General features: G+C 33.2%; 1 protein-coding gene across 2 annotated transcripts in view; it reads right to left on the minus strand.

The window, feature by feature from the left end:
* Positions 1-7,514: 7,514 nt before the first annotated feature.
* LOC118189051 (alkyldihydroxyacetonephosphate synthase, peroxisomal-like) overlaps positions 7,515-13,457 on the minus strand; it is a 170,199-nt gene continuing 164,256 nt past the window's right edge. The window contains exon 19 of one of the 2 annotated variants that reach the window (XM_035359586.2): positions 7,515-10,773. In XM_035359586.2, the coding sequence (XP_035215477.2) occupies positions 10,643-10,773 (131 nt within the window). In that variant the 3' untranslated portion in view covers positions 7,515-10,642. The remainder of the gene's footprint in view (positions 10,774-13,457) is intronic. The other variant, XR_015043415.1, reaches the window with a different exon arrangement.

The following is a 13,457-nucleotide window of genomic DNA, read 5'->3' on the forward strand; positions in this document are numbered from 1 at the left end:
ATTAACTTAGTGAGCATATTTTTTATCATTATTTTTTAATTTTGATGACCAGTGTAGATAATTAATTTTACAAATTTTACGAACAATATGTCTTTGCTTAGTCAGGAATTCATTGAAAAAATGACATTAGCTGCAGGATATTTAATATGGTACAAGGGGTGAGCAAATGAAAAGGTACGAAACGACACGTTGGGTACAAATATAGACTTTATTCAAAATATACACCATAGGCCTGAGCACAACGATCCCACTGATAAACAAGCCGCAGGACTCCTTGTTCCCAGAATTCCTGTGGCCGTGACAAAACCCAGCCCTTTACAGCGTCCTTGAGTACGTCGTCCGAGTTGAAGCGTATTTACTTTCAGGTGTTTCTTCAGTGGTCTAAACACATGGAAATCGCAGAGCGACATGTCCGGACTGTAGGGCGGATGGTTCAACTTCTCCCACTTGAACTTGGCCAGTTCCATGTGTGTGACTCTGGAGACGTTATCATGGAGCAGAACCACACCCTCCGTGAGCAGCCCCGGTCTTTTGTTCTTGATCAACCTGCGTAGGCGTCGGGGTGTCTCACAGTACACATCGGAGTTAATGGTTTTTCTGTGCTCGAGGAATTCCACAAGTAGCGGACCTTGAACGTCGAAAAAGACGATGAGCAACACCTTGCCTGCTGACGGCACGGCTTTGAACTTTTTAGGGGGAGGTGACGACGCATGCTGCCACTGCATGCTGTCCCGCTTTGTCTTTGGCTCGTAGTGATGGCATCAGGTCTCATCACCTGTGACGATCCGCTCCATGAAAGCGGGATCTTCCTGATACCGAAGCAGATGTTGCAGTGCTAGCCCCATACGCAGTTCCTTTTGCTGGTCCGTGAGCTGCTTCGGAACCCAAGCGGCACACACCTTCCGATATCGCAACTCGTAAACAATTGTCCACACGGTTCCATAGCTGACATCCACCTTCACCGCCAACATTCGCAATGTGACACGCTGATCACTTCTCACTAGGTCGTCCACCTTGTCGATGAGATCGCTTGTGATGACAGTGTTTGCCTGGCCTGGGCTCGGGTCATCACCCACCCTCTCACGGCCTGCACAAAAACGGGGACTTCCTTTTCTGACAGACTTGTCAGAGACACATTTCTCCCCGTAAACTGTCACCATCCGGCGATGAATAGCTGCCGGTTTCTCACCTTCCGCTGTCAGAAATCGGATAACACCTCGCTGCTCCTCAGTCGTCGAATTTTGCAATGCGAACGCCATTCTGTCCTCATACGGACTGCCGCATCATTTGGACGCCTCTTTTGATAAGAGCCTCTGCTCACTTCTGCGCATGCGGGCGCTCGCGCATACTCCGATCCCAGTCAGAGACTCCAATCACATCCCGAGATGTATCGCTACGTCCTCCCCCGGCGGAAAATGCAAATATTTAACTGTTTCGTTTTTACGTCGTTTCTTACCTTTTCATTTGATCACCCCTTGTATTATTTCATTAAAGGGCATTTCCACTACATAATGATCTGGAGATCCAATGTCCCTTCATACATAGTGATGAGTATTACTCCATGTTTATACTAAACGTTGCGAAGGGCTTAAGTCCTGTTATGTACCTTAAATAATTGCGAAAAACGAAATTTTGCAATTTAGATGAACTGTCGGCAGATAATTAAAGGTGCTTCTGCTCTATTAAAAAAAAATTCTATTCTTTTTGCCATTTTTTTTAGAGGGATTGTTAAGATGTATTTTTTAAGATATGATCTAGGCCAAGGAATGGGAGCATAATCCGCATTATAACTTTCGGCGGCCACTCTTGCTAATTGATCCGCCAACTCATTGCCATGTGATCCAACATGAGCTTTTATCCAGCAAATATTGACCCAAATTCTTTTGATGTTTCATAATGATTGTCGAACTGCATAAATTAATGATGATATCTGTGGACAATTTGAAACTGCAAAAAGTACTGACATACTATCAATATAGATATTTAAATGTATTGTAAACAATATTATTGTAATATGTTGTATTGTAAACAATATTATTGTAATATTTTGTGTTGTAAACAATATTATTGTAATTATTGTTTACAAACAATATATTCTACTGCTTTAATAATAGCTAATGCTTCTGCTTGGAAACTACTATTTTCATTATCAAAATGTCCTTGTCAGGTACACGTACAAGTAGGCAGGAGTGTTAGAACGACTATAGTCCATTTAAACATGCATAAATTATACACACGTTTGAATACATTGGATTTACATATTTTATATTTAACTCTAATTTCATTGATCAGTGGTTCCTCCAAATTACTTTTTTCCAGAGTCATAACGAATTGTAGTGTGACTGGAATTTACTAACTGGTGAGAAAGAAAGCTTTGGATATCAAAAACAAAGGATGTTTAAAAAAGATGTAATAAAAGAGTTCGAGACACCAGTATATATCAAACCAATAATACTACCTCGTCACAGAATGCATCGTCCAATGTGAAACATAAAAGTGCTAAAGGGCACTTGCTTGCTAATAAGAGACAGTTTCACAAACATGAAATTACTATTCTAGGTATATACAGTCATTTATATTTTTAATTATTGAGAAGGTGCAGCAATATATGAACGGTGAGAAAACAAATATGCACATTCTTCTAGTGGATGTAGCAGATTATTCTAGTGGAAAAAAACAGATGGAGATAGTTTCAGTACTTTCCCCAAAGGTTAGTGGCCCACCCAAAAAATGTTTCTAAACATGCATCGCCAGCAGTGTGATTCAGGATCCTTTCTCACTATAATATCTGAAGTAAGTTGCTCAAGGAGTATAAATATTCCTAGTTATAGGTAATGTAACAGTTCAACCAAACACAAACATGCGATTCGCAGGATGTAGCATCAGTACGCCACATTCTACGATATAGCAACTGCTGCATGATAAACAGTTGCAGCCACACTATTATTAAAGAATGGAAGCCTTGTTTCGCATAGTATCCTCACTGCATGGACTCCATCCATTGATTGCTGCAGTAGAACTAGATTTTCTTTCAGTTCTTCTTTTCACAAATGCGACCACCTTCCACATGATTAAACATACACAGTGAATATGTGTAAACAGGCAACATATCCAGTTCTGTACCTCCGTATCTGTTTTCTGTAAATGTTGGAGCAGGCATCAGCCACAAGTGGACTTGTATCTTATTTTTCACACGCCAGAAGAAAGTACTGTACTATATTTTTTTGTAGAGAAGTCTTGCCAGAACTGCAGAGGATATTCCAGCAAGCTAGAGCCAGCCCAATTTTGGCAAAACATAAGGAAGTACCTCGATGTTAACTTTCTTGGGCAGTGTGTTCTTATACCTCGGCCTCTTTAACATCCCAACCTCATTTTAATTTTTTTAATGCTTCCATTGAATTTGTTGCCAGAATTTTGGTCAAAGCTGCAGCTGGGTATAATGTGCCCGGTGTATTCAGAAAATCCACTAATCCTTCAGGTAGCACTGCGAGGCATGAATTATGCTTCTTTGAGCAGTTACTACAGTAGGCACTACTTAATTGTGATCACCTTTGTCCAAGACTATTTTGATAACATATCTTGAATGATCATACTAAACAACGAGGAAAAAAATGCTTCTTTAAAATAGCAATAGAATTTTACTAATTTATTGTAAACATAATTAGCCACATATGAATAGGTGTTTTTTAAATAAGGCAAAAATTTGTTTATGAACTGTGTTACTTATGAATATTATTATCACAATGTTCTAAATGTAAAAGTTCCTTTATAAACTATTCATTATATCTCTGGAAATTGACGGATGCTGAATCTCTAATGTTAATACTTGGAGGGCATCCCTCGTCAAAAGAGAACTCCAATATAGAATTAAAAATTAGACCAAAAATGCAACTTTAGTAAATGCTTTCATGGAATTTTCGTTCTTCCCCCCCCCCTCCAGAAGCAAGGAATAGGGAAAAACAATTCTGCAGATTTTTTTTCCTCCTGAAGAAGAAAGACCTGTATCTGCTCACCCTCAAAATCGGCAGAATTATATAAAATCTACACCAAACTAAAGGTTGCTTAATTGAAATCAAAACTTATCTGTTTAATTTTAATAATTTATTTAATCTCGACATTTCTCTGTCACTTTCCAATTTTTAAACTTATTTTGGCGACTTTATTTCAGTTAAAAAAATTTATTCTATAATATTTTGATCATATCAATTTGTTGATCATAAGCGAAATATTTTCCTATATGAACTCTTCGATAACAATACCTAAATGATAACATTAACTGCGATCACATTAAGTAGTGTCTACTGCATAATTAGAGATTTCATTGCTTTTTTATTTTTTTAATAGATCATCACACTTTAATAGATAAACATCACACTTTCCACCAGGCAATCCAAAACTAGAAATGATGCTTTTGATGTGATCTACCATTTCGTAAAGTTCTTTGTCCCACCTTTTTTTAAAACACCCTGTTCTTTTAATTAAGGAAAACATATACACATCTACAAGTACCTCGTATAAAATAAACTTCTAGTAAATTATTTATATACTAGTATCTTATTAAAACACAGTTCAAATACACATCTTATTCTCACTGAATTTTCAGGCAGACCACCATACAAAGTCTGAGATCCGGACTCGTTGGCACTTCGGCAATTCCGGATATTATCATGAGCTTAAATCTAGTACAATATGTAGAAATTATAAAAATAAAAATATGACATACTGGTTTATGAAATAATGAAGCATTTATGACCTTAAAGGAATCAAAAAAAAAAAAAAATAAATAAAAAAATAAAACTCAATATTCATATGTTTTATTAAATATTTCTTTCAATGCCAGTTGTTTACGTTTCTTCGTCTTTTGCGCTAATATTTTCTCTTTACTTCTATAGATAGACATAATTTCTTGTTCAGTTGCAAAGTTCCACTATGCAAGTCTTGCAATTGCTGCTTCGATAATTCCCACTAAATTGTCAATCGAAAGTTTTTCGATGTCAACAACCTCTCTGTTACGTTCTTCACTATCGGTAACGATATATTCTGAATTGACAGTCGTACTACAGATTTCGCCGCTCGTTAGTTGACTAATTACTGGGGCACTGCCATCGCAATGAAAACATTTTGCTATATTATCATCACTTATTACCGCTTGTACACATTTCTTTACAAATTCCAACAATCGAAAAATTTCGCTTTGTTTATGATGATCTGATAAGTTTCAAATTGCAACTATCATCATAAAGCTTAGCTAGCGTTTGCTGTACACTATAGGCGATATAGTATCATAAGATTGGTGACTGTGTTGTTTCTGACGAAGGTTAAGCCTGAATAGCATTAGTTCAGCTATTTATCATGCTTAGGCGAATTTTCTGCGCATAAGCGAATCTTTAAATTCTAAAAATTTTGAGCCCAAAAAACCTTTTCTAAATCTTAAAGATATTGGGACCCTGGAATGTACAAATTGGCTTTTAGAAAAAGACTATTTTCAATAATGAAAGTAAATTTTGCTTGTTTGTATCCGATGGCAACAAAACTACTTGAAGAAAAAATAAAACGGCTCTAAATCCTAAAAAGGTATATCCAGCTGTAAAGTATGGTGGTGGGAATGTAATGGTGTGGGGTAATATGAGCTGGAATAGAACTAGTAATTTGACTAGAACTGAGGGAATTTTGAATGTGAGAAAATACGCAGAGAGAATTTAGTTCAAAGTGTGTCAAAATTAGATATTAAAGATGACTTCTGTTTTCAACAAGAAAATCACGCTAAACATACAGCTAAGATTACAAAAGAATTCCTCTTGCATAAAGATCCCAAAAGACTGTATACTCCACCCCAATAACCTGATCTCAAACCGATTGAGAATTTATGGTATTTTTTTGAATCAAAAAGGCAGAAAACATAAATTTTCAAATAAAAATGAATTTAATAATATCTTTTTGAAAACATGGGAAAATATATCGTCATATCTAACCAAAATGTTAGTAGAATGAATATCAAGACTACAGGCTGTCATAGAAAACAATGGACATTTCACAAAATATTAAATTTTAATATTGGTCTCATTGAATTTTAAGTTATAATTATTTAATACAAACACTTTTTTCCACTTGAATATTTGCATACCTTGATATTTGTATATTAGGGTGACAACAAAGACTTTATTTATTTATTTATTTTTTAATTATATAAGTTATATGAAAGAATGCGACGTGAAGTAAAAATCAAAATTCTTCAAATGTTTTGTCATCCGGAAAAAATGTCTGGATTTTGTTTTGCATTGTATGCAAGCACACCATATGTATATATATATATATACATATATAAACACCTTTTAAATGTGTATGTATTTAATCACCAACATGATAACTGATATCAAATTACGCATGATTTCAGTATTTCATTTAAAATGTTTTATCAAAGTAAACTGCTCACAGTAATCTAACTATATTACAGGGTTTGCCACAACTGACCATGAAAGCACTGGAAAAAAGAACAGAATCATTTGACGATGAAAGGGAACTTCTTAAAGAACATCTGAGCTCAGACCAAGAGCAACTAAAAGGAAACCTTACTCAGCTCAGAATTCAAACTGACTCATTTAAGCAATGGTCTGATTTTGAAAAGGCTTCTTTCATAGCTACGGAGGTGCGCAAAGCTCGCAAAGATTTAACAAAATATGATGAGCAAGCACAACTTTACAGGAAACGTGAACGACTTTTTGGTCTATCCCTTACTAACTATCCACAAATTAATAAGATATCAGAGAATCTTAAACCTTATGAGAATCTCTGGTTGAGCACGGCTGAATTTCAGAAATACAAGGAACGCATACTAACAGAGCAATTGACCATCGATCCAGAACAACTACAAGAGAATATAACGGAATTTCGAAATAATGTGGAAAATAGTTTGGCATTCTTTACTTTTGAAACAAACCAAAATGTTCATGAGGCAGCACAAATCATTTTGCAAGAAATAGATGAGTTCTTGAGAACACGTTTTAACTGAATTAATGTTTATGTAACTATAAATATATTCACCTCACATACACTTTTTCTGATTTCTTTTTAAATAAGAAAAGAAGAATGGGAGGGGGGGGGAAACTCTCATCTTAACATAGTATGTTTTTATTTATAATTTTCTGTTGACTTAAATAGCAATGGCAAACCTTTTGTACGAGTTCTATATAAATCAACATTGCAAAGCAAATATAATTTACACCATGCACATAAGATACATAGATCAGCAAAAATAAAATAAAAATGAAAGTGCTTATATGCATATATTTTCGTTGTTAAATTCTATTTATTCCATGGCAAAAGAACTCGTTACTTGAAAGATTACTTTCATTCTGATTTTATGTTATAAGTTATTTTTAAATTAAGCACATATATATCATTTGATTTTGCAAACAATCTTTGCTATTACTATTAACCTTAAACTGATTACTAAAATAATATTCTTAAGTTTGCAAACCTATTTGAAATATTAAAAGTGATTACAGAAACAAAAATTCTATATATGAAAAATTTATTTAGCAAGTTATTGAAGCAATGTCTTACACCGGGAATTCCTGACTAGGAAGACTGCAGTCAGCCTTTTATTTACCTGTTAAAGATTTGGTTACAGTTTATGAATTTAAAAAGCTACTTTTACACAAGTTTTGGTATTTATCAATATTTTCTGTACTTTTCTTGTTTAATTTATAAAACACATGACAAAATAATCTAAATTTATTCAAATATGGAAATGGTGAAAGAAGTGCATGGGGCAAAAAAAGGTTAAAAACTACTTTTATACAATAGACATGGTACGAAGAAAATCAAAACATGTTATAAACTGCACATGTTATAAAATAAAATAAATACAACAGTTATATTCTGAATAAATATCTTTTTAAAATAATATTACAAAAATAAATAACCCATTATGAAAAACATTTTCTAAATATTTTTCAAAACTTTTAAATTACTATTATTACATATTCAAGTGACAATTACTCATGAGTATTAAAAGAGCAATTAAAAAAAAATTGCTACCAAATTTATTGCCCTCAAATGCTTATTATTGAAGAAGTTAAACAACAAGAATGTGCATACATAATATACATACATACAAAACAGATACATAAATACAGAACCATAGAAACTAGTCCCGCAAAATTTACAAACGTTGATTCTCGATTTACAAACGTTACTTATGTTGATTCTCCTTGCATAACTTCTCCAATAATCGTTATTCAGCATGTTATTTTAACCTCAAATGCTTATTAGAATTTATTTTAATAGTTAATTTCTTCAATTTTTGAAATAATATCTTAATAAGCTCTGCTATCAAAGTACACTTACAACACAAACAAAATGTTATTGCATTCCAAATGTTATTTTTTGCTTAAGATATCAGAAAGGATCCTTTTTAATACCTTCTGCTTTGAGTGAAACAAAATTTTAGAATGATCAGAGTTGTCAAAATTGTTTTATTTCATTTACTTAAGAGGTTTATTGATAAAGATATCATCTTTTGGTACTGAAATTACTCTTCAGGAAATACTGAAGAGAAAATTAATCAGTACGGAACAAATTCAATTCTTTAAAAACATAGTTAGTTACTTATAACATGAAAATATTTCTAGCTTTTATTTCAAGAAAATACAAAAAGCAAATATAGAATAGAATTATGTTACTTATATTAATTATATAAAATTACCCCCTCTACTTAGAAAGAATGCTTCTTGAAAGTCTTTAAGCAATTATAAAATATTTCTTACAGAATGAAGAAAGTATTTTGGCAAAATACTGTAAAAACAAAAAACTATTCTTATTTGGACAGGTCTAGAAAGGCATAAAAATGGCAGGAGTTATTTTTCATGTCTAAATTCACATAAAAACTGAAACATAAATAACAAAATTAAAATGAAATCATGTCTCGAAAGTATTTTATATCTGAGAACACTTGCCACGGATGTGTAGATTAATGAAGCATCTGCACAAAGTGCATTTCAAAAAACATGAGAAAATAAAGTGGATGAAATGTTAAAACAAAAATGTAAATACAAATTGAATACACTTAAAAAATCAAGGGAATACAATTTAACAAAAAATTAATCCTCAGGAGGAAAAACTATGTGGAACAGAGGAAGAGGAAAATGATGCAAATATTCTTAAAATTTCAGAAGCTAAAGCAGCTAGGAGAAGAATATATGAGGAAATCTGGTACTTTTCAACATAAGTATGACTAAATCAAGCAATATCTTTTTTAACATAGTTATACAGAATACAGAGATTTAAAATTATTGAAATAACCATTGCACATAATGTTTAACAAGGAAAAAATTTTAAGGTAACAGTATAACTAGTATATATCATATTTATAAATGCTATTTTGAATATTTCAAACTGATTAGTACAAAGGGAAATGCTAAATTCTGCTCTTTCTTCTTATTACAGTAGGTTTTCATTTATCCTCTCATATTGATTTTTGGTATTAGTTTACTTTTACATAAACTAATATAACATTTCTGCTTTTAATTAATTTCTCAAAATATTTATACAGTGCAAATGAGAAGTCTTGGCACTAATATACAAGGCAGTGTTAAAATGAAGAAGTACTTGTTAAACATTAAGCATCTACAAATTGAATACATATACATTAAGCAGTATTTTTCTTTATATTGTGAGTTAATGATTTAATGCAAATGAAGAGATAATGACATGATAAATGATAACTACATTAAAATTTTAAGAACCTGCAGCCAGAAGAAGGATATTAAAAACCCTCCATTCAGTATTTTTAATTTAGAGTAAATAAATGAAATCAGAGCTTCCAAATTCTGGAAGTGAAAGACAACCATAAAGTAAAATAAATAAAGGTTCAATATTAAATATAGCCAAGGTACTCCTTTAATAAAGTGGCCTTTGCACTTAATTGCCCAAACTGGCAAACTTAATTGCCTGACCTGCAAAGTACAAATTTTAAATGTTGGCAAATTGCCTGATTTGCAATGCACAAGTTTCAGATACTACCAAGAAAGCACCATATCCATCACCAGTTATAAAGTCCTTTCCACAGAAAATATCCTACACTTCATTTGGGAATGGTTATTGCATAATTTTTGCCATTTCTTCTACAGATAAAACTTTACAGATTTAATACATATAATTAAACAAACTTCAGAAAAATCAATACCTATAAATTGTCCAAACTGTCAGGAAATTAAAATAATTTTTTTAGATGCTGTTCTGAAATTATCACTTTACTTAAATATAATGTACATATTTTTGAGATGCATTTATTATATTCCTCTTGGTACTTTTTCTTATACATTAACTATGTTATACTATTTATTGTCCATTAACAAGCAATCAAAGGTACTATAAAAAGTTGCATACTGACATTTAAACATCTTGGTGCTACATAAGGCTCTTCAAATACAATAAAAGTTCATACATTATTATTATAAGGAATGCAGTCTTACCACATCATACATATCACATCCTTCTTGAAATGTTAGTTTTGTCAAGTATAAAACATGATATTTAAAAACAATGTTCTGATATAAAATTTAAAAATGAAAAGAAAAACGAAATTGAGCAATAATGCTTCATAATCTTTGTTCAGTATTATATTAATCTTAAAATAAAATCAATCAGTAACAAACAAATTGCCATTAGCAAAAATATTAAGAGGGTCAACACTATCTTTAACGGCCTTCAGCATTTGGACACCGGTATTGGATATTGTCTGTGGAAGCCACCGTTTTCTTAATTTCCCAACTGTAATAGAAATAAGTAAATATTTATAAACAGAAAAACTCCAAATTAGCTTTTACAAGAAGATCCACAAATAGGCAATATTTAGGTATTTAAATCACATACAGCAGCATTCTCAAATTGGCATCCCCTGAAGCAATTTCGCACAGCCTGCGAATGCATTTAATTGGTTAATTAGCACTGTAGATTCCAGCATAGTAGTTTTATAACGTATTTCTCCCACCTTCCTAGCATGCCTTCATGGTGTAATGGTTTTGCACACTGGGCCGGTATTCCAGAGGTCCGTGGTTCGATTCCTTATGAAACGTGTTGCTTATTTTTTCATCTCTCTGGGTTTTCCAATTAACCTAATGTCTCTACAGTGGTGCCCGAACTAAATGGGTTGTGGATGATGACTCTCAGCATCCAGGATTTGGCAATTGGATCCCCTAAAAACCCCAGATGCCCTTTAAAAGAGGAAATATATACGGTATTTCTCCCACCTTCCTAACGTGCCTTTGTGGTGTAGTGGTTCTGCCCGCTGAGCCGGTATTCCAGATGTCTGTGGTTTGATTCCCGGCGAAGGCATTTCTAATTTTTTATCTCTTCATCTTTTCCAAAAAATCCTAATGTCTCTACAGTTTAACTGGTTAATTATCATTGTAGGTTAATTACAATTAATAGGCTAATTAGCATTATTATGACATTAACTATTATGGCAAGAATTTGAAGTTTTGTTATTAAGGTTTTAATGATTTTGAGGGTCACAGCAAAAAAACAATGTGGAGAAAACAACACAAGGCAAAAACATCATGGCACAAAATATTGTGCTAAAAAATAATGTGGTTAAAAAATTTTGCAGTTTAAAAAAAGCATCATTGTTGAAAATATGGTAAAAAAATAAAGCACGTATAAATCATTGCATGAAGATAACTCACAAACATACGTTTTTCAAATTTTAAAAGTAATAAATGCATATTCCCATATTAGTTTATGAGAGCAAGAAGGAAAGAGGAATATTTTTACTTTTATTATTTCTTAATTTTGTATTAACTAATAATAATAAGATTCAGCTGAAAAAATAAGGTGAAAGACCTAAGCATTTAAAAACTGAAAATGAGTAGAAAATTAATGCAATTTAATAGAATTTTAAACATACATAGTTAACGTAATTTCCGAAAGAAACGCCGTGGCGTTTACGTGTTTAAAACTTAAATTTTCAACGGGTGTGGCGTTTCTACCCATGTGGTGTTTAGGTGCACTAAAAATAAAACATTTCTTTTGATGGTCATTGTGCATAGTTTGAACAACTTTGTCATTGTACATAGTTTGAATAACTTTGTCATTGTACATAGACCACTCAGATGCTTTTTGCGAAAGTTATTTTGTTTACATTCTTTCCCTTGAACGGATCAACATGCCTTATTCACCCTAAACGGGATCTCAGAACAATAACATTCTTCCCCCTTTCAAATCAGCATTTTGAATAGTCTCTCTCCTCTGCCATTCGATGAATCTTTCAGGACACAACCTCTCCCCACCCCTGCCTTTTTTGCAATTTTTTTCAAAGGCGGACAAAACTCCACCTGCTTCGCAATAACGAACTCTGACGTATTTCCCCTTCAGCATGAATTATTTTTCTTGGGATTCTACCAGATACAGATCCTATCAGTTTGTACAAGTACTTGTTGGATAGTTATTAGTTAGAACGGAGCGGAAAATTTTTGAAAATGGCACCTAAACGGCACAGAAGCTATACTGCTGGTTTTAAGCTTAATGTAATTTCACGTGCTGAACAAATTGGAAATAGAGGAGCAGCTCGAGAGTTTGAAGTGGACGAGAGATGTATTTGATGTTGGAGAACTCAAAAAGAAAAACTTAAAAATATGCCACTACAGAAACGAGCCAAAAGAAGTGGTACTGTAAGGTGGCCGAATCTAGAGGACGACCTTGCAAACTGGATAAAGGAGCAACGAAGAAAAGGAATGGGAATTTTGACTGTAAAAATTCGCTTACAAGCAAAATTTATAGCAAAGCAACTGAACATAAATGATTTCAAAGGAGGGCCTTGCTGGTGTAGCAGATTTATGAAAAGAAAAAATAATTCTGCGCGTACTAGAACAACAGTCGGGCAACAATTACCAATGGACTGGCAGGATAAAAAGGCATCTTTTCTAAATTATGTGACAGATATTATTAACAAAAGGAAACTTCTTCAGTAACAGATAATAAATATGAATGAAACGCCGTTAACTTTTGACTCTCCTGCAAATAAGACTGTTGATGAAGCTGGTGCAAAAACTGTATCTGTGCTTACGATGGGGCATAAAAGAACGTCATTTACATATGTGTTAGCTTGTGCCACAAACGGTGACAAGCTAAAGCCGATGATCATTTTTAAACGGAAAACTATTCCGAAGGAAGATTTTCCTAATGACGTAATTATTTGTGCAAACAAAAACGGATGGATGTGCGAAACAATCATGCATGAGTGGCTACAGAAAGTTTGGCAGTGTCGTAAGAGATCTTTTTTCCAACCAAAAGGGTTATTGATAATGGATTCCATGAGTGCTCATTTACTTGAATGAGTGAAAACCAGATGTCAAAAATTGTCTACGACCGTAGCAATAATTCCTGGTGGTTTGACAAAAATCTTGCAACCATTAGATTTGTCAGGTAATGAATCCTTCAAAGGTGAAGTCCGAAAG

The sequence above is a fragment of the Stegodyphus dumicola genome, chromosome 10 (genome assembly GCF_044657685.1).
Source record: "Stegodyphus dumicola isolate Sdum_Otavi_A_Nest chromosome 10, ASM4465768v1".
NCBI lineage: Eukaryota > Metazoa > Arthropoda > Arachnida > Araneae > Eresidae > Stegodyphus > Stegodyphus dumicola.